This window comes from Vulpes vulpes, chromosome 13, assembly GCF_048418805.1.
Source record: "Vulpes vulpes isolate BD-2025 chromosome 13, VulVul3, whole genome shotgun sequence".
NCBI classification, from domain to species: domain Eukaryota; kingdom Metazoa; phylum Chordata; class Mammalia; order Carnivora; family Canidae; genus Vulpes; species Vulpes vulpes.
In genome coordinates, this window is record NC_132792.1 from 1,760,990 (window position 1) to 1,783,132 (window position 22,143).

The 22,143-nt window shown below is 45.3% G+C and overlaps 1 protein-coding gene across 39 annotated transcripts in view; it reads left to right on the forward strand.

Moving 5' to 3' along the window:
- Positions 1-22,143, forward strand: part of PTK2 (protein tyrosine kinase 2) — a 262,273-nt gene that overhangs the window by 152,893 nt on the left and 87,237 nt on the right. For 35 of the 39 annotated variants that reach the window (XR_011996488.1, XR_011996489.1, XM_072733844.1 and 32 more), the window contains 4 exons: positions 4,305-4,412; positions 5,985-6,102; positions 12,383-12,413; positions 15,193-15,245. Coding sequence is in view for 37 of the 39 variants with exons in the window: in XM_072733844.1 (XP_072589945.1) it covers positions 4,305-4,412; positions 5,985-6,102; positions 12,383-12,413; positions 15,193-15,245 (310 nt within the window). In the remaining 2 variants the exon portion in view is untranslated. Of the gene's footprint in view, positions 1-2,952; positions 3,116-4,304; positions 4,413-5,984; positions 6,103-12,382; positions 12,414-15,192; positions 15,246-22,143 lie in introns of those variants that run through there. The other 4 variants (XM_072733856.1, XM_072733858.1, XM_072733859.1 and 1 more) reach the window with 1 other exon arrangement.

The following is a 22,143-nucleotide window of genomic DNA, read 5'->3' on the forward strand; positions in this document are numbered from 1 at the left end:
CCATCAGCATGTCCTCTGCCTCTCCGCATCTCCAGTTTGTCACTGTGGAGCCATATCTCAGTCTGTCTCATCATCTCTCCAATGACCTCAGTCCTGCACCTGTCCTCATGCCCCCGAGCGTCTCTGGGGGTTTGGCCCTGGCACACGTGTGGAGGGCTTGTCTGTCGTAGCGGCCCTTCGTGGGCGAGCTCAGAAATCGGGGTCACGGCAGGCCGTTCATGTTCCTCAGTGCCCATACGGATCTCGGCCAACCCCCTCTCCCAGTCCCGTTTGATTGTTTTAGTCTTTCTCCTGCTGTTCCCTTTGGGTGTTTCCTTACAACCTATGCTCGTTTACGTCGGAGGCCGTTTTCTCGTACAACTTTTAACATCTTACCAGTGTTGGTAGGTGGTGTCCTCCTTTCGTTGCATTTCTCTACAGCTTGAAGTGTTGTTTCTTTCATCATAGGATTATTTAGGAGGATGTAAAAGTAGCTCTGGGGGTTTGGGTCTCACTGTTATTTCTAATGCTACTGGCTGATGAGCAGAGAACAGGTTTTTTTATGTGTTAATTGTTGTGACTGTGTTCCAGTCTCCTTTATAGCCAAGCATGTGGTAGTTTTTTATTCATGTTCTATGGAAAAAATGTCTGTTTTCTCTGGGAGGCTATGAGGATCTCTGTCCTCTGAAGTGAAAGTTGCTGGTTGTGTGAAGTGGAAGGGAACTGGCACGGGGGCAGTTGGATAGAGCCCGGAAGGCCCTCCTGCTCCCCTTCTGCCTGCCACAGCCGCCCTCCCCGACTCCGTGCGTGAAGGCAGGCTTCTGGTAAGACCGCCCCTGGCTGTGCGCGGCCCCGTCTCCTCTTTCCTGCACAGCAAATGCTCCCAGTCTCCTGGGCCATTCCGTGAGCACAGAAAAATATGTAATTTCTCTCTCCCGAAAAATATCCTCCCTCGAGCACGTGGCTGGTTCTGCGGCCTCACCATTTCCTCCTTCCCTGCCCCAAACAGCATAGATACGGCGTTAGACAATACCCTCCGAGGCTTTCTCATGTTCCTTATCACATTTGTAACTACATACTTGTGTGATTGTTTATGTCTGGATTCATGTCCTCCTTGTCCACTGCTGTGTTCCTGGCACTTAGAGCCCAGCACCTCGTAAATTCTCAGAGGCCTTCGTTCACTCCCTCACACCCAGGGACAGCCCTACTTCCTTGTGGTGATGGTGGACAGGATGGGTGCCTGCCACTAGATCACTCTCAGGGGGCTTTTAGTCCGGTTGTGAGAGTGGATGTAAGAAAGAAGATAAGCAGCAGAAATAATCCGATCGGAGAGAGGGCCCCAGTAGGGTGGTGTGAGAGTGTCTGGTGTCCAGTTTAGAGTGGGGTCAGTGTTGGCCCCTCCCAACCTCGTCTTCTGTGTAACAGATACTTTTAAAGAGCCTTTTGCTAATTTGAAACAAACTCACAGAATATGCCATGCACATAAAATTTCATAAACTCTCTTTCAGTATGTCAGTGCACAGCACAGAGACAGGCAGACGTTACAGGCGAGTCAGAGCTTAGTACTTTGTATGTTCATCTGAGAGAGGACAACCGGAAGTAACCCCTTGCAAGTAGTATAGGAAAGTGACAAGAAGAAGGAGCCATGTGACTGACCTTGGGATCATGTCAGAATGAGGCAGAAACACAGTGTGGTTAAAAAAGGGAACACAATAATTTCCATGACTTAAATTTCTCATTGTGCTTTGGAAATAACTTTTTTCATTAACAGATGGCAATAATAGGAATACTTTAATATAATCATTCAGTGAGACTAATAATTGAGATGTCCCTCACTTCATGCATCAGCAGCTTAATCACATTTGACTCCTGGTCTGCTAGAAGGACCCTCATCTCGTCCGTTACAGATGTGTGTGCTCAGGGTCAGCAGCTCAAACACCAAACAAGTATTGCCCCCTGTAGTGTCGTTTCTGAAAATGGTGAGCAACTCAGCATCCAACAATAGCAAAGTCAGTATTCTCAAAATTACCCATAAGTTGCATTCCTGGAAAATTGAGTGCAGAGCATACTTTTTTAAAATAGACTTGGGTTCAGGACACCTGGGTAGCTCAGTGGTTGAGCGTCTGCCTTCGGCTCAGGTTGTGACCCCGGGGTCCTAGGATCGAGTCCAGCATTGGGGTCCCTGCAGGGAGCCTGCTTCTCCCTCTGCCTGTGTCTCTGCCTCTCTCTCTGTGTCTCTCATGAATAAATAAATAAAATCTTTTTTAAAAAAAACAGACTTGAGTTCTAGAATAGGATTTTTCACCAATATGAACACCAGGACAGTTGAACGCTGTTCAGTACCCAGGACAGTTTTCATTGTGAGGCAATTTCCTGTGCTTTATGTGACATCTCACAGCCCTGTCCCCATTTAAATTCCTCATTCTTCGGCCACCCCAAAACAACCCTCTGGAGCATGATTCTGCCCCTGTAAGACTAGAGTGCTTCCAATCAGGATGAGCTCATGATGAGAAATTAGGCCCAGGAGGCAGGCAGAGGGAGGACCATGTGGGTGTTTGCTTCCTTTTGCAGGCATCATACCTGTTTAACAGGGGACTGTCAGACCTGACTTACACTTTCAGGTACCTCCCTGGCTTCCAGGTAGGGGGAGGGGCAGAGATTAAGGGAGGCACAGATCAAGGGAAACAGCTGCAGGGTTGATGCTCTAAGCAGGATACCAAATGGCAATTGCACTAGAGTGGCAGCTGGGAAGGTGGAAGGAAAACACACAGACTCCGGGTGTGGAGCTGGGCTGGGTGTGGGCGAGGGAAACAGGGGCCGGTGATAATGCCTCCGTGTTTTGGCTCAGGAACAGGGTTGAACAGCAATGCTTGTTGCTGCACTGGGGAGGCCTGGGAGGAGCAGGTGTTGAGGGCGGATCCTGTGACTGTGCTGTTCACAGGCTGTCCCCGACGTCCGTGTGGGGGTGTTATGTGGGTGGTTGGATACGTGTCCCAGTTCAGGGGCTGGGTGGTATTTGCTGGGCCACCAGAGCTCAGGGCAAGGATGGGGCCCAGCACAGAGACCTGTGGCCCTTGATCACTTAGAGATGGAGTAGAGGGAGAAGCCACCGGAACTGCGGAAGACAGCCAGAGAGGTAGGAGGGAACCCCATGGGGGCAGATGACACAGAGGTGGAGAGGGGAGAGTGGGCATGGGGCCACTGTGTGCTGCTTGGAGGTCTCAGAACAGGAACGCAGAGGGCGTCCCTGTTTCCCATCTCAGTGCCTCACGGAGGACCCCTGTGCCTGAGGGCAAAGCTGTCAAGGGGTTTTCATGGGAAGGGAAGCTGGCTATGAGTCACTTTCTTTTTTTTTTTTTTTTTTTTAAGATTTTCTTTATTTATTAGCGAGAGCATCCACGCGTGCACAAACTAGGGCGGGGGCAGAGGGCAGAGGCAGAAGCAGACTCCGCTGAGCAGGGAGCCTGACGCAGGACTTGATCCCAGGACCCTGGGATCATGACCCGAGCTGAAGGCAGATGCTCAACCGCTGAGCCCCCCAGGTGTCCCTATGAGTCACTTTCTGAACAACGATTCCAGCTTAGTCCCGGTGGCAGATTCTGGGCTGAATGGAGCATTTGGTGGGAGAGGCCAGTCCTCCCCACGCTGTAATCAGGGTAACTGTTGTGAATAAATGTGGAGGAATCATCACAGCAAAGTGATCGTTGTCATGAAATGCTAGAAGGATAAGGGACAAATGGGCTTTTTTTTTTTTTTTTTTTTTTTTTGTCTTCATAAGAAGAAAAGAGTTTATTCTACTTGGAAAAATGAAGTCCCTTTTGGCTCATCTTCCTGGGAAGGGGCCTTTGGACACCTGCCAACTCCCTGGTGCCAGTGCACTCAGACTTGCCTCTAATTTAGGGAGCACTGGGAATGCTCCCAGGTCCCCCTCTCTGTGGGAGGGGGAGCAGGTTTCCATGCAGTTCTCCCCAAGGCCAGTGAGTGAGTCAAGTCAGGGACTTTCTTCTACTTCTTTCCTTCTCTGGTGCCAGTGATTCACTGGTCCAGCTCTGACAGGTGGCGTGCTCCTGGTTGGCCATCAGGAGCACAGAGCAGGCATGTCCCTGACCTCGAAGTGAGTAAACAGTTCCTGGTGGTTCCAGGACCACTCCAGAGGAGAAGGAAACCCCACCAGGGGCTGCATGGATGAGCAGCCTCTCCCCAGACGCAGTCACTGGGGGGAAGTCCTTGGAGAGTGCATTGGGGTGGGCACTGCGGGAATGTCACAGAGTACCTAGCAGGAGTCTTCATCTGGGGTCCAAAGTGGTTGCCTTTTCCCTCCGCAGCCCACACACCTGGCTGACTTCAATCAGGTGCAGACCATTCAGTATTCGAACAGCGAAGACAAGGACAGGAAAGGAATGCTGCAGTTGAAGATCGCCGGCGCCCCCGAGGTAAGAATGTGCTTTTCATGGGTTGTCAGAATCCCAGCTTTCTCTTATTACGTGGTGGGTGTTCTGTTTGAAGTAGTAATGAGTGTGTGCCCCCAAGAGTGGAGCAGGTGACAGGTGGAAAAGTCATTCAGGAACATTATTGTCAAGATGATTGAAGATTCTTGTGAACTACCAAGAACATCAGCTTCTTAGGATTAGGTAAATACACAGGTACCTTCAGTAAGTGGCATCATGTCCTAGACTGCTATACATGGCAGTCTCTGGGCCGGGTCACCGTGCTGGCAACAGGGCCATCGCAGCGGGGCTTCTGCTCTCCTGATGCTTAGCATAGGCGCCAAGAGCTACACGGTTCTCAGAACCCAGGGAAAGCAGTTCTTTGAGATACTTTGTTCCCGTTGTACAGCTGAGGAAGCCAAGTACAAGTGGCAGAGATGGGGTGCGTCCCAGAGCCCATGTTTTTAATCCTTACGTAGCATGGCACGGTCCAGACAGGGTGTCATTTGGCAAATATTGCATCAGGTGGCCCTCTGAAAGACAGGCAAAGAATACTCACGTGTTGAGGAATCCAAACAACTTGGCACGAGCGGTCATGGTTGTGGCACACAGCATGTTTTCAGACCTCTGTCATCTGTTCCGAGATGCATACAGGGCTCTTTGGTGGCAGCAGCCTTTTCTCAGATGGATTTATCTGCCACACTCCTCACTTGTTCTTTCTGCCTTGGAAGTGGTGGCATTTCTGAGGCTTTAGGAACTGCATTTGATTCTTGGAGGTGAATAAATGAAACCCTAAAATTTGGAGACTTTATTGCCAATTAAAATTTCCTGACAGTATCTCTGTAATATTCTTGTTCAGCCCCACCATTTTCAGACTCCTTCACACACACACACACACACACACACACACACACACACACCATAACAGGTAGCTGACTGCAGGGAAGGTGTGTTGTTTGTGGAGGAGGAGGTGAGGAATACTCAGGACAGCCCTGTGTCTGGAAGGAAGATACAGCTCTGATCATCTCCCAGATAATCTTTGATGATAAATCTTTAGTAAGTTTATCAAAATTGCAGGTTTGATAGTGAAAAGAGTGATTTCTGACCTCATAGGCCGAATATCCTGTGCATGTTAAAAATAATGACATTTTAGTAATTTTCTTTAATGTTAGAAAAATTATGATGGATAATTGATAAAAATTTACTCCATGTTTAGTTTCTAAAATAAGCCATACTTGAAATATACCGATTCTCTAAATTCTTCCCTTAATTAGATGTGCCAGAGGGGCCAGACATTCTGGAGGGAAATATTTTTTTCACCTCCTTTAGTTCTAGAAAGTGAATCTCAGTTTAAGTGATTTTTCTGTTTTTGTCTGGGTCGCCTTCTGTCACATATTCTAGGAATAACGTCCTTAAATATCAGACTTCCTTTTTCACACCAACCTTATGACAAATCTGTGTCGCTGTCACTCTTCTCTGTTTCCAAGGGTATCTAGAGATCTGATGTCATAGCGCAGCTGCCCCTTTGATGATTGCAGAGAACAATAACGCCTCTCTCTTGGTCTTTTCCCCTTTTAGCCTCTGACAGTGACAGCGCCGTCCCTAACCATCGCCGAGAATATGGCTGACTTGATAGATGGGTACTGCCGGCTGGTGAACGGGGCCACGCAGTCTTTTATCATCAGACCCCAGAAAGGTGAGGTCCTGCTTCTGCTTGAGCAGTCCCACTGGGAGCTGTTAGGCAAGCTCACTCCAACAGCCTCTGTTCCTTCTTTTAGGTGACTCTGAAGACCGACCAAGTAATTCAGGCCACTATGTCTGTGGTTGGTTTTCTGGGGAAGTGGGGTGATGTACAGCCTCTGAGCCAGGTTTGAATAGAAGAGCTTCAGGGAAACAGTGTTGGTGTTCAGGTGCTGGGTTTGAGCAACACACTGGGGTACTTTCTAGGCAACTGTCAGTGTTTGTAAATAAAATTTTCAGATTATGTTCTGGAGTGGGGTTTTTTTTCCTTTAGGTGTCCTTTGTATTTCTTGTTAAATAAAGTATCTTTCCTGTTTTTTCTGATAGATCTCAAAATCTTAGTGTAAAGAACAAAATTCTAAGTCATGATGTAAAATCAGTGATTAGAGTGAATAATTGTCCTAGAAACAAGCCTATATCACTTCGGAAGTGTTGTGGGTTCTTGCAAGTCCATAAGAAGGGTGGTTTCAGAAGATTTAGATTTCTGAAATAATCAAACAGAATGTTCCCAGCAAGATAACAGCATAGTGGTAGCAGGAAAAATCTGGGCTTTAGAAATTGTATCCGTTTGTGTATTGAAATCACAAGTGCCCGGTGCTGCCACCTGTAAATTGCTTGACCTTTCTGTGCCTCGGTTCTCTAGCTATAACGCTCAGTGGCACCTATCTTTTATGGTTTAGGGAGGATAAATGACTTCATATACATAGAAGGCTTAGAACTGTGTCTGGCATATACAGTGGCCACAAATGTTAGCATTGTTCCCATTGCTGCTGCTAGCTGCCCTGTGATCCTGACATACTACGTGAAGTTTGACTTTGTCCTTGTCTGTAGAAGACACAGTGAGTGGGTTCATAGTGGTGCCCACAAAGCAGCCAGCTCTGTGGCTGGTAGACATAGGATCCCTTGCAGCGCTCCCCTCCGTGACCAGGACGATAACAGAGAAGTGGTCCTGAGGGGCTGAGTGCTATGTGGCCAGGCAAGCGGTCTGAAGAGGAGATAGGAGAGCAGATGATGAAGTACCGGACTCCTGGTAGACATGCAGCAGAAAGCCCTGCCTGCCCAGCAGCCGAGTGTCTTGTGTTGACAGAGTGGTTGGAGGGAGCAGTCGGGAGGGGGGTGCACTGTGAAGCAGAGAGAACATTGGAACCTTTGTTTAAAAGTTAGGGTCATGATGTGCTCTGAAAACAGTAGCTGAAGCCACAGCCAGAGGCCAGTAAGTGTGGATTCTAGGATATGCCTAATCTAGGACTCCTCTTTTTAACACCATGATCACACCAGTGACCTGTTCATTTTTATTCTAAAATATAGTGTATATTTGTACTTATAGTAGCTTTCTTTGTGTGAAATACAGTAGTGAAGTTGCTTTTCAAAAGCTCTAAAGGCCACTCTCAGTAAAACTGGTACAGACGTAAACTCTTGATTTTTCATGTTCACCTTGCAAATATGATTTAAATGCTTTGGAGAAGTTTCTTTCCCTCAAGACAGTGTTTTGTCAAAGTGTTCAATGTTACATATTGCCCATCTCCTTTTTAGTAAATTATTTAAAAAATTTTATCCTAATTTACCAAATGTTTATCAGTTTGTCTGTACACACAAAAAAATAACATTCAGACATTAAGCATTAAATAAGCCAGCCGTTTCACTTTCAAAACTTAAACACCTTCCTGTGTTGGCTTTTAATTGGCTTTTTTTTTCTCCTTAGGGATAAACATTTTGATATCACATCTTGTGAACTGAGATGCATTACGTTCTCATGCATATGACAAGAGCACAAGTGAAAATGCTTCTCATAAAATCCTAGTAGGGCGCTGGCTCTCAGCAATTTTTTGTTGTCTTTACAGAATGAGATCCCAGAGTGGATAATTTACTTATTCTCAGTTGCAGCATATTCTTTTATTACACAGCTATTTTGTAATAGATAAGTTAGGATAGGATAGGATAAAGTTAGGATAGGATAAATTGCCTAATGGAAATATTACTTTAAATCAAATATTTTTGGGGATCCCTGGGTGGCGCAATGGTTTGGCGCTTGCCTTTGGCCCAGGGCGCGATCCTGGAGACCCGGGATCGAATCCCACATCAGGCTCCCGGTGCATGGAGCCTGTTTCTCCCTCTGCCTATGTCTCTGCCTCTCTCTCTGTCTCTCTGTGACTATCATAAGTAAATAAAAATTTAAAAAAAAAAATTTTAAATCAAATATTTTTAATGGATTATAGTCAGAAATATATGTGCACAAGAGTACATGGGCATGTTCAATTTCGATTTTTTTGAAATTTCTAATAAATGTAAAACACGTTTCTATAATCCAGTGCACCATTTTCCTGGCACTGTGCTTTTAATAACAGTTACACATGTACCCATATGTCTTCTCTAGATTACAAACTGTTTAACAGTAAGCAGCATGTACGTGTTCTTATGCGTACCAGAGGCACCAGTTCTAAGTGATCTGTAGGTTCTCCACGTGAGCTGTGAGTATGCTCACACACACCTGATTAGATCTGTGATCTATAACAGTAACCTTGCATTTATAAAGTGCTTTTAAAGGTGGTGTTTCCTGAGATGGAAAACATAGTAAGAGCCATAAGCAAGGGAGGTGAGTGGGGGACGGGGTAGCTGGGTGACGGGCACTGAGGAGAGCACTTGATGGGATGAGCACTGGGTGTTATACTATATGTTGGCAAATTGAATTTAAATAATAAATAGCCACAAGCAAGATGTCTTGAACTGAGTTCCACCAGAGTTGCTGAGTGGCCTTGGAGCCTTCTGTGGGGCCTCAGCTCACCTATGCCTTACCCACAAGCTCAGTGGCAGATTTTCAATTTTAGCAAAATTTTTCTCAGAGGAAAGAATTATGCAGATTAGTATAGGGTCATAATTTCTCATTCCTCAGGAGATTTCCTGTATGCAGTATGATGATAAGCCTGTGCCTATGAGGGAGCGGGTACATGCTTCTAAGACATCATGACCCACAGCGTACAAAGAACAGAAATGACAGATTTGGTTATGTAAATGAGAAAGCACTTCTCTCAGTAAAAGAAACATTTTTTAAAGCTGGGGTACAGGAGGGATACAGACAACAAAGAATTAAAATTCTTTTTTCTCACATGTTCTTCTAGCTCTTTAAGACAAGCCAGTATGAAAATAGGCTCCCCACAGAAGAGCAGACGTGCAAATGTCCCGCAAGCATTGGCCGCCAGCAATCATAGGTAGCATTTTGTGGTTGAGTTTGGTGAAGTGAGTGATCTTTCCTTCCTTTCTTGGAAGGGCTTGGAAGATAGGCTCTCACACTTTGTTGGTGTCTGTGTAAGTTGTCGGAGGCCAGCAGAGCGGTGGCGCCCTGCCTGTTGTCCCCCCTCCTAGAAATCCTCCTGCGGAACCAGACAGACACAGGATGTTCACTCTGCACTATTTGTAAGAGCTTCAAACCAGGACCAGCCTAGGCGTCCACACGGTGGGAAGTAATCACTAGTGAGGGAGCATGCACCCCTGAGGGAGTACTCCACGGCTGTGAAAAACCATGACGGGGCGCTCTTTTGTGCTGAAAGCCTACATGTGTGTACATACATATATATGTAGCTAAACCTGTGTGTGTGTGTTCGCACATGTAAAAGGAGTGTGGAAATGTGGGCAGCTAAGAGACCACCATGGAAAGGGAGTACTCCTGGGGAGGTGGAGATGTGTCTGAAGCAGAGGGGAGCCTTCGGCTTTTCCACTTCCTTTCCACGTTATGTGCTTTTAGGACTTAAGATTTGTTGCAAGGTATCTGCATTGTTTAATTTGAAAAACAGATTAAAACTTTTATCCTGAAGTTAAAAGTCAGATTAATAGGTTAATACAAAGGGATTTATTCCAGAAATAAGATACCTACTGTGGGAATGGTACAAGAAGTTGTATGGTAGGCATTCGGCTTATACCTTTAAAGGAATGTTAAGAATTAATACCTAGAATTGGGCCTTTTAGTTGGTGAGTACTGAGTTTTTATAACTCTGCTGCTGACTGTGTGTTGCCATTTTACTCAGTGATCTGTAACTCTCTTGCTTCCTGAAAATGTACTCTCCTAAGATCCTTCAGTTGTTAGTTCTTTTACAGCCTTCTTTCGGCTCCTGCCCAGCTGCTGGGAAGGCTCTTTATTTAGTGTTTATTAACTTATTTAGTGTTTATTAACTGATCTCTTTCTCTCCAAGGAAGCAGACATTGCAACAAAGAGTGCAGACAGCTAGTGGCCACACTAGTGTGTCACTTAAAGGCCGTTATTAACTGACAGTGGTGGGTGTGGGCAAGATGTGGACCTAGCATTCATGGGTGGTCAACTAATGATAGGATTTTCTAGTAACTCCACATTTGGGTATAGCTTGGCTTATTTTGCTTGAAATTTGGATGTCAAAAAGAGAGGAAATTTCAATGGAATTGCTGTAGTGCGTTGGGCATTATCCAGTAGTTGTATATATTCTGTGTTACTCACGCCTCACCACCGTCCCTGCAAATCAGGCAGTCTGATTTCTGTTTATAGGTCAATAAACAGTTGTTCAGAGTCACTCGTGTGGGGTCCAAGGCTGATTCAGTTCTTCATTTACCAAGTGGTGGTCTGTGAACTTTCTGAGCGCAGGGGACCCTGCTGAGTGTTAGAGACACCTGTGTGCAGGTTAAGTCTAACCTCCACGAGTCTGATACATGGAAGTGCCCTGTAATGAGGCAGAAGCACAGCAGGGCCAACCAGAGCCACCTGGGCTGCCACAGAAAGGGCTCCTTAGAGTTCAAATTGTGCTTGGATGGAGCTTTGGTTTTTAAAGAATATGTCATTTATTTATTTATTTTTAAGTTTTAGGTAGTAAATATACAATGCAGTGTTGGTTTCTGGAGTAGAATTCAGTGAGTTATCACTTCAATACCCAGTACTCATCACAAGTCTCCCCCCCGCCCCGCCTTGGTCCCCATCCCCCATCTAGCCCATCCCGCACCAAATTGAGCTTTGAGATATTGAGGAATGGTGCTTCTACTAGAAGGAAGAGCATCTTTCAAGGGTTGAAATGTGTGAAGGCAGCATGATGTGTTCAGGAAAATATGATGTGCAGCCACATAGGACCAGGGAACAGTAGAGAATGAGACTGGGGAGACAGGACACAAGTAACTTCTGGGGACAGGGAGCTCTTGGGGCTGAGTTCTAGGGCAAGTGCAAGGAGCAGGATTCTAGACAACAATTGTGACTGCAGTGGGTGACACCAGTGGGCTGCCTGGGAAGGCAGCAGAGAGATGGGTGGTGGGTGGGCAAACACCCCGAAGTGGGAGATGGGGTGGGGTTGTGTGCCTGCAGGAATGAAACAGTGCTCTGTGGGTTAAGCAGATGTGCTTAAATTTCATCTCAAAAGTCATTGACTCTTGATCTCAGGGTTGTGAATTCGAGCCCCACATTGGGTATAGAGATTACTTTAAAATCTTAAAAAAAAAAAAAGCCGATGAGCGACACTACAATTTTAAGCAAGGGAATGACTTGATGAGTTTGTACTGGGGGGAGATTATCCTCGTAGTGACTTTTAGCTCAGGGATGGATTAGAAGAGAGGATTAGTTAGGGGCCTGTTAGATTTAGACAGATGAAAGACATTGACCTGGGGGCTCTGAGCTTCCTTCGAAGCTACTTCTCAGAAGGAGGTGGGGACAGCGTGTCTCCCCCACCCACCCACCAAACCAAGTCCTACACTTTGCTGTGATGAGACCAACAGGAGCCAGTGCCCCGAGCGACAAGCCCATCGCCGTCCGAGTGGGAGGTGAACCCTCGGCTGCTCTGCTGCATCGATCCCTCTGCTTCCACACATCCCAAGGACTTGGTTTTCTTGTATTGGTGTTTCCTGGACAAGCTTTGATGTCACGAGTGAGCGTTTTTATCAAAGTACAAAATATCCGGTCCTTTGGTGTAAAGGAATGTTGACTTTGACCATAAGAGATCCTTCATCTTTCAGAGTTTCCTGGGAGAGATGTCTTTCACTAACTAGTTTGTCACCTTGGGGCTTTGTTGTGATTGGGCAGTACCTTTAAAACAACGCACACCCCCCGTCAGTTCATGTGGGTTGTAAATACTGAAACTGAACCGTGAAAGCCTAAGATACACAGTGTGATGACCTCCTTACTAAAGGGTTATTGCTGAAATCTGGACTCAGACTTACCCTCGTTCTCTGATTTCTACACATAACCTTTTCAAAAGAAATAGGGACCTCATCTCTCTCTCTCTCTTTTTCTCCAGAAGGTGAACGGGCTTTGCCATCGATACCAAAGTAAGTGCTACTTTGTGCATTTTGTTACTTTGTGCATTTTGTTACAGTGTTAGAAACTGTAAGGAAATCATCATGCTTTCTTTTCCATTTGCCTGAATAATCAAATTTCTGTGTACACGACTAAGGAAGTAGAAAATAAGTATTTCCAAAAAGAAGTCAAATCAATTGTAAATCATGTTACGTATTTAGTTTTAACCAAAAGTTTAAGGTGGGCAGCTGGAAGACTGTCCTAGTGATAGCACCAGGGAGACCTATTGGTAGTTTATAGTCAGCACTCACCTTTATAAGAACCTGAGAAGTGGTGCCATTCTGGCCATTTTATAAGTGAGAAAAGTAAACATAAGTTATTTATGTTTATGCCACAAATTTCATAGTATATGTGTTGATCTGTATGATTAAAAAGAATTGAACAGTGATGCCAGAAAAACTTAATAACTGCTCTGTTGTCAGGCAATGTGCTGAGGCCTGGGGATCTAATGAAAGTTAAAATTCAGAGATGTAGACATGTCGGTAACTAAGCATCACATCTGAGTGCTGAGTGCTTCCAGGTTGGAACAGAGTCTCCTGGCACCTGCAGGCATTTCTGCTGCTCTGCATGTAAATGCCAGCATCAGTGGGCCAGCCGGCCTGACCCCAGCCACTGGCCCCTGCAAACCGCTCCAGGCTTTCTTAATCATGACTCGCATTCATCTTCAGCTTTGTTGAACTTCTGAACTTCTTTTAGTTACTGGAGTAAACTGTCCTTTTTTCGCCTCTAGGCCATTGTAAATGCTGTTCCTTCACAGGCCCCACCCTTCCCCCAGCCTCCTTGACCTCGCTTAGCCCCTGGTCATCTTTCTAGGCTCATCCTGCATCACTTTCTCTAGAAACCTTCCATGCTCTCCTAGTCCTGGAGAGCAGCTCCGTGTGCTTTCCCATAATACTTTTTCCTTGCCAGAGTACTTACCACACTTTAAAAACCGCCTCTTTGTTGATCCACACCCCCATGGCCTTGTGGATGGCCAGGTTCATGTGGCATTATAGACCTGACCCTGGCGTCTATCTGGCATGTGGGAGGTGCACAGTAGCTGTGCAGGTGAGTGGAGGGATGGGTGAAAGCAACTTTCTTTCAGCTTTCAGGCAGTGTGTTTCACAAACTCAATAATATTTAGTAGATATTTATTAATGTCCCACATTAGGCCTGGAGCTAATGCCTAGAATATCTGCAACTGTAGAAAGTCCATAAGCGATGACTTTGAAGATTGAAATATGCAGAATCATAAACACAGATATAAAAGTAGATGAGGAAGGTAGTAGGGTAGAAACGGTAACATGCTAGAAACAGTGAATAAAAAAACAAACTTTAAAAGAGTGGCATTGCCACAAATCAGAGCAGCAGACACTGTGGCTGCTGTTGATTGGAGAGTGGTGAGATCCACGCAGTGGTGATCTGCAGCAGCACCCGGAGACACGGCGTGGGAGAGGAAGAGCCCACCATGTGGGCAGCACGACGTGGACGCAAACAGCCCGACCTGCTGTCGGGAGCCTGCATGCCGTCTTCCCACTGCATGTGCTGCAGAGAGTTGTCGGGAGTCACGTAGCTGAGGAGAAAACGGCAAAACAGATTTGTCACACTGCAGCTCTGGTTCAACTTCAGAGATCTCAGATAAAGTAGAGAACTCACTAAGAGGAACTCGGTCCCATGGCTTTATGCTGTGATCACTGATCATAGAGGGTGCACAGCTGCATACTGAATCTTCCCTGTTCTCAAGAGGAATCTACTCTTCAGTTCTCGTATTTCCTGGTGTCAGTTCTGTGTACTAGACCCATCTTCTGTTCAGTACTTCTAGAGCACATGCTTACGTATCTGGGAGAAGTTTTCTTCTATAAAAACATCAAAGTCCCTTTGGACTCTAAAGAGTCTGGGGTTCCTTTCCTTTCTCTCTGTTTTGTGCTTTCCAAAAATTTAAAACTGAACCATCATGGTATTTTTTAAATGTCACTGAGACTTTTGGCGAAAATTCTATGTAGGTAAATACGTAAAACACACCTGTTGTTGAGCCAGTGGGTTGTTTGTTTGTTTTTTGTTTTTGTTTTTTTCAGATTTTATGTATTTATTCATGAGCGACGCACAGAGAGAGGCAGAGATGTAGGCAGAGGGAGAAGCAGGCTCCCTCTGGGGAGCCCCATGTAGGACTCAGTCCCAGGACCCTGGGATCACTACCTGAGCCGAAGGCAGATGCTCAACCACTGAGCCACCCAGGCGACCCTTGTTGAGCTATTTAGTGAAACAAGTAATCAGATCATTAGGCTTACTTTTTTTTTTCAGTCTGTAAATAATAAAAATAGGTATTAATGTCCTGCCTGCTTTTTCAAATGCTCTAAATTTAAGAAGGATCAGTTATACTCCAGTTTTTCAAATTTTGTTTCAGAGTGGAAGTTTCAGTTCCAGGTGGTTCTTTACCCTCTGCCTTATATGTTTAGAGCAATCCCTTGCTGTATAGCATTGAAATGTAAAATTCAGTCTGACCCACATACCCACCGAGTGGTGGGTGGTACTTTAGGGCCAAAGCTCCTGTCACGAGTGGCTCTCAGAGCAGCTCAGAGGTCCTTCACTTGCCAGTCTTCATTCCCACTGTTAATACAGGAAAGCAGTCTGATTATTTTAAGTGCCTCAGGTTGTAAAGTTTAATCTTTTAAAAATCATCCTCTAAAGTGTGTGGGAAATGGCATGGTCCTAACTATAGGCACTTCCTGTCTGTAAGCACAGCGCTCACAGCTTTGCTCATCTCTGTTTCAGGCTGGCCAACAGCGAGAAGCAAGGCGTGCGGACACACGCGGTCTCCGTGTCAGGTGAGAGGCTCCACCTGGAAAGGCCCGGACAGTGGGCTGCCAGGCAGAAATGTTCACAGTGCTGTAGAAGGAGCGGGCTCTTACTTGTGATTGCTCTCTCTAGAACAGCTTAGGAAGCCAAGCAGTCTGACTACCCAAAGCTCCATAGTTTTAACATCATTAGATAGGTTTAAATATGGCTCACAGATTTGTAGATGAGACATGTGTAATACCAGATTACTTACAAGACTGTATGGAATTCCAAGTTATTTTTCAGTTGTAATGTCATGTTGATCATATTTAGAGTGAACATTTTTACTTTTGAACTTGCCATTATAATTTATCTTTGTAATTTAGAACATTAACAGTATATACTTTGTGTATGTATTGTTTTGAGTTCAGGAAATGCAAAATGTTTTTAAATGGTTTTTGTCTTTCACAATATCAAGTGGTGTTCAAATATTACTTTTTTAAGAGATACAGTTAAGATACTGGCACAAGCAGTATGGTAACTATTTTTTTTCTCTGGTGTCATGAGTACAGTGTGCTTTCCTTGGTATGTTTTCAAAAACTATGTGCCTTTTTCCCCCCATTTAAAATGTGGGAAATAGAGGAAAATGGGAACAGGAAGCATCTTCTGTGGCCCCAAGGTTGGTGTCTTTTACATGTACACACAGATATGCATGTGTGTGAACGCATACCACACACATATGCATGCATGTGCACATTCATATACACACATGCATACATGTGCATCAGTCTATTCTGGGCTCTGTGCTACCTTTCTACAGCAGTAGCTTCCTAATAGCTCCAGTGTCTGATAATCTGACTCAGAAGAAACCTAATTGCTATAGTTTGATTTCCCTTGAGTTAATTTTTCCTGAAATTTAGTTTTGTGCTTTTGCCTAGTTGATGACTATATTCTCTCTTAGTGTTCAGCAGACAAATGTGACTGCTTATTTTTTATTGTGCACAAACCCCGCAAGCATCTCTCAAGAAGTGTCCGTTCACACCTTTATACTTTATACGGCAAAGATGCTCTAGCGATGAGTGGTGTGACAGACGTCAGAGCACTGCAGTGCAAGGAATCAGGGACCGCTTCCTGACCAGGTGCAGGACGTTTTGGTACTCGAGCTTGTACGCTTGGCTGGCATTAGATGCCTGGTGGGCTGCGGGGTTACTGACGTGTTCTGCAATAGGAGTCCATCGTGAGGGTATGCTCCCTCCACCCATGGGCTCTCCTAACCGGATGGTGGCACCGAGGCACTACCTAGTGCTTGGCATTTGCCTTGTTGGGCCCATCCCTTGTTCAGGCCAGGTTTTGGGGCCTGAGAGATTGGGCAGATGTAAACCAGGCCCTCAAGGGGTTTCTAATCTTTTTGTTGGAGAGACAAAAGCCACCCTGTGGTGAAGGATCCTCTCTCTGAGCAGGCCTGGGGCGCCCCAGGACAGCCTGCTGTGTGCTGTGTAGGACAGGTGAGACTGGGGCCAGCTCTGTGCGACTTGCAGAGCTCCGTGGCACCATCCTGCGACCCACAGGTGGCTTCACAAGTGAGCCCTGGGGAGTGCCTCTCTGCGCCCAGGTCCCACACTGAGCAGAGTGCAGAGGTGCTCTGTTAGGTGCGTCGGGACTCTGCAGCTCACATGAAATAAAATTAGGTCCTCAGAGACCCGTCCCATCTTGCTCCTTCTCCTATTTCCGTAACTCTCTTCAAATTGGTGTCCTCACTGCTTTAGGCTTTGAACCTGAATTTTTAGCAGCTGATCATCCTTGATCATCTGGGTTTTATGTCTCCCTACCACCCATCCTTTACCATCCTGCTGTCACTGTTCTCCCTAGGGATCCTATAGCCAGCGATCCTATAGGATCCTATAGTGATCATATAGCTGACCCTCAGTCCCTTCTCCATGTTAATTAATTGGATTGCCATCCTATGTATATCATTTCAATAGGCAGCTCTCTGATCAGAGACTTTCAGTTACAAAGTTTAGGTTCCATAGCTCAGCCCTGAGAAGCCTACCCCCCCACCCCCACATACACACACACACACACACAGAGGCACTCAGCCTCAGAAAGAAGCAGGGACCTCTCCCCTTCCACCCATCTTCTTTCTTACTGTCCCTCAGCTTGCTTGAGCTATTCCTTCGGCTGGGACATTGTTGTCATCATCATGTGTTGAAGTCTTTCATTCTTACAATGACTCTGTTTCTTGCATGGCTGTCACTTTGGTGATTTACAGGTAAAGGAAAGCATTCCATGTTTGGGGGATATTTAGCAACACCAACAATGTTGACCCTTAGTCATCTCACCTACTACTTACTTCAGTGAATTGGGCTAACAGGTGTGGTTTATTTAAATCTTTCTCATCAAAAACAAACAAACAAACAAAAAAATCTTTCTCAAAGACTGTAACATAACATCTGGCCAGCCAGGAGCCTGCCTCACGCTTAATCTAGAAGCTGTTACATTGATACCTAGAAAACCAGTACTGTTGCTAAACCCTGAGAACGTGTCTTCGCCAGGCAGCGTGGAAACCCTGTACACACCATGTGGGTGTGATACTGGCACACCGAGGGACAGATCCAGCTGCCCTGAGCCCTGCAGACTCTATCTGCTGCCCCCACAGTGAGCCCATTCTCTTTCTCCCAGCTCCTGGGGTGAGGCTGCAGTCCAGTGGCTTGCCAGCCATGAGTGCATGCTTTCCTGTTAATGCTCCATCTCATTGAACCCCTTAGTGAGCCTTGTGAGATGAATATTATTCCAGTTTTGCATTTTCCACTTGGCAGCAAATACTATGTGCAGGCACTGATCTGGGTGCTGGGGTGTGAAAGTGAAAACAAGGCCCAGAGTTGACATTCTGTATAGGAAACAAACCAGAGACACTGGATTAAAACCAAGCAGGTAAATCAAGAGCAGTAAGGAGGAGACTATTTAAAATTGTGGTCAAGGGGTGCCTGGCTGGCTCAGTCAGTGGAGTGTGTGACTCTTGATTTTGGGTTCATAAGTTGGAGCCCTACATTGCAGGTAGAGATTTCTTTAATAAGTAATAAAATAAAGTTGTGGTCAAGAAAAGTATCTCTGAGCAGGTAACGTGCGGGCAGGTAACTGAGTGAAGTGAGAGATGGAGCTGTGCAGATGGGGAGTGCAGAGCCCCAGGCCCTGGAGCAGGAGCTTGGCCAATGCAGGCGGCAGCCAAAGTCACAGGGAACAGGGAGAGAGGCCAGGAGATGCAAAAGGCACAGCAGTCAAGACTTGGGATCTTGGCCCAGGTCCCACACGGCGAGGAGGTAACAGGCCTCTCCTTAGTGTCAGAATGGTTTCATGGAGTTGAAACCTTCACATGCCTTAGATGTGATCTGGTTCAGTCTCTACAACAACCTTACAGGGTCTTTTACATCCGCGTTTCACAGATCTAAGGGGAGAAATTCAGAAAGTAAACAAATGTGTTAGTGTCACATTTGACATTGCTGGAGCTAGGACTGGAACTCGGGTCATTATTGCTGCCTAGGCTAAACTGTCTTTCAGTGCCAGTCTAGAGGAGTTTCCCCCGAGTACAGATGAAACAGACTTGGAGGTGGAGAAAGTGGAACTTGTCTGACCGCCCTGTTTCTGAAAAGTTCTTACCTGCTCTTCAAGACCAGATTTAGATGTCACCACCTCCTAGAAGCCTTCCTGGACTACTCTAGGACTGCTCCTCATCTCAGAATATTCTAACCCAATGTGCATCTTTCTGTTATGGAAAGTCTTTTTTCTTTTTTTTTTTTTTTAATATTTTTTATTTATTCCTGAGAGACACACAAAGAGGGGCAGAGACACAAGCAGAGGGAGAAGCAGGCTCCCTGTGGGGAGCCTAATGTGGGACTTGACCCCGGGACTCCAGGATCACACCCTGAGCCAAAGGCAGACGCCCAACAGCTGAGCCACCCAGGCGTCCTTCTTTATTTTTTTTAAAGATTTTATGTATTTATTCATGAAAGACACACAGAGGCAGAGATATAGGCAGAGGGAGAAGCAGGTTCCCCACAGGGATCCTTGGACCCTAGGATCATGCCCTGAGCTGAAGGCAGACACTCAACTGCTGAGCCACCCAGGCGTCCTGTCATGGAATGTCTCTAGAGAGTCTCTACAAACCATCTTGTCCCCTGGACCATGCTCTATCATAAGGAAAGACATGTTCTATCTGTCTGCTTATTGACTGGGACACTAGTACTTAGTAACTATTAGGTGAGTCAAGGGATGCCTGAGCAAGGTTTGGAGACAGGCCGGGACTTAGGAATGCAGTTCCAGGAGCAGGAGCGGAAGGTAGAAAGGCAGGAACACTCAGAGCTTGCAGGGACATGAGAGTCATTGGGCTCTCGGATGATTGCCCGTAAGCTCATCAATGTGAATTGTTCTAGATGCTTTCTGTGGAGGTTTTGGGCAAAAGGCATGGAAGCTCACCAACAGGAAGAGTAGGCTCTAGATAACTTAAGACCATTTTCAACTCTTGACAGGTCCCTAGATGGGAAATAAAGCAGAATCCTGACTTCCAGGGGAGGTACGAGGCACTCATTTGTATTTTGTTCCAAAGTAAATGTCATTACTTGATCATTTTCATTAAGGTCACAGTTATAACCCATGTTGAATATATGAAAGTTTATGTTTGAAATCTAGACAAAGTTTCCCTACAAAAATAAATGTAACATTGAGAGATTTAAAGAATGACAGCACATTTCCCTGGGCACATTATTCTGAGGGCCTGAAGTAATTTTCTTAGCCTGATAAGTTTTTAGGAAATATGCATATTACAGAGCTCAGTTAGAACTCAGAACCAAGAGGCCTGTGCTTGCAGGGAGGGGTATGGCCTGCATCTGGGACAGGGCTTGAGGGGTGAGTGTGTGTGTGTGTGTGTGTGTGTGTAAAAATCCTTCAGGAACACAGATATTTCCAAGGAAGAGCAGTGAATAAAACTGTATTTTAAATGTTTTGAAGATATAAACTCTGTTTTTTTTGTTTGGTTGGTTTTTGTGTTTTAGGGTTTTTTGGTTTGTTTTTTAATAACCAAGCCATAGGGATGCCTGGGTGGCTCCGAGTTTCCGCGTCTGCCTTCGGCTCAGGGCATGATCCCAGGGTCCTGGGATCGAGTCCCACATTGGGCTCCCTACAGGAGAGCTGTCTGCTTCTCCCTCTGCCTGTGTCTCTGCCTCTCTCTGTGTATCTCATGAATAAATAAAATCTTTAAAACAAAACAAGCCATAAAACCTTAGTATGACCAGAAGTACAGGGCCACATGTGATGATGATGCTACCACATTATAAGCAGGGCTCCTGTTGAATGTTTGGATTATATGAAATAGGATCAGAGATGGTGAAACATCTTTCTCTTTTGTACCTCTGCCACGAAAACCAATGTAGTGACCTTTTTCTGTCAGAAATGTTTGGTTTGATGGTTTCTGCTGAGCGCTATATAATGGCATTTTTTCAGCATTTATTGCAATTTTAAAATTTTTAACTTCGTAACAGAGTCTTTTGGTTTAGTTGTTAATCATGCATCGTCAATATTTCCTTGACTACTTTGACATTTTTCAGGTCAGTGACTAAAAATTATTCTAAACTAAAATATATTTAACAAAATAAAGTTTTTTTTCCACCTACTTCATTATAAATTTTACAATTCACTTATATATGCAAAAGCAGTTTGCAAATTGTAAAGCTCTGTAAAATACAAGGTGGTATGTACATAGTCCATAGTAATTATTTCACTTTTCCTCTTTTTCCCATGGCTTCTGAAATATCAGGTCTGTGATTCATTGGTTACTGTGCTGTGGCCTTTAAACATAAGCAGGTATTTATATGTGAATAAGGCCCAGAGATGATGTGTGGCATGTTTTCGTGCGTTGTCTTATTTAAACCTCAGGACACTCTTCCTCATATTGTTCCCACTTTACAGGTAGGAAATTAAGACTCACAGTTGAGGTGGCTTGGCCTGGTTCACAGAGTAATAGAAAGCCTGATGAAAACTCATGTCATAGACTCCAGAACCCACTGTTTTTTTTATCATAGACCACACCAAATTGTTCAGAGGCTCAATGGTTTTCGTACGTAGAAGGGAGGACTGGTTTGGAAGAGTCTGAAGGCATGGCATTGTTTATTCCTCCATTTGTCAAGAACAGCATAGTCCTGACTCCTTTCTGACACTCTTCTGCTAAAATTCAAAAATCTGCCCTCTACTCAAGTTTGAAAGAGTTTCCTTTGTCTCGTTTACATGGTAGCTTCAGTTTTGATAGTGCTGTGATTTACAGGGTAGTCTCTGTCTATTGCTGAAAGCTTGGTTTTAACAGTAGCTTTTGGGAAAAATTTTCAGTGCCCTAATTTAGAGTATTGGCACCTAGTAGATACAAAGTTAATTTTTGTTAATTAAGCGCTCAGTGACATAATTTAATCAAATCACTGCTGATTATTTTTATGTGTAGGAAGTGTAAGCGTTGGATGTCATTGACTTAGTCCTAGTCCCTGGCTTACTGGAAATTCTGATTTCTACGATCACGATAGGGTTCTAAAATCAGTCTTACGTTAGGAGAGACTTTTAGCCATGGAGAGGTTCACAGTTGTGTCTCCCTGGGTATGGTCAGGACTGGCTGATGGCGCTGTGCGTGAATGGCCAGGGCACCCCACTGTGCTGGCTTCCTTCTACCGCCAGTAGTACTCCACTGCCAGTTGAACTCTCTTTGCCTCTGCTGAGATTTGGGCTCCTGAACCCTCTGCCTGTCCTCTCTGGATTCTAAAGGAATTGGGAAAAATACCCTGGAGCCTCATGGGTACTGAAATATCCGGTCATATTGCAACATAGTATCTGGAGCCAACCAGCCCTCAGCTACAGACAGGTAGAGACATCCCTGTGGCCCCCGTGCAGGGAGCAGAGTGAGAAAAAGCCCACCTG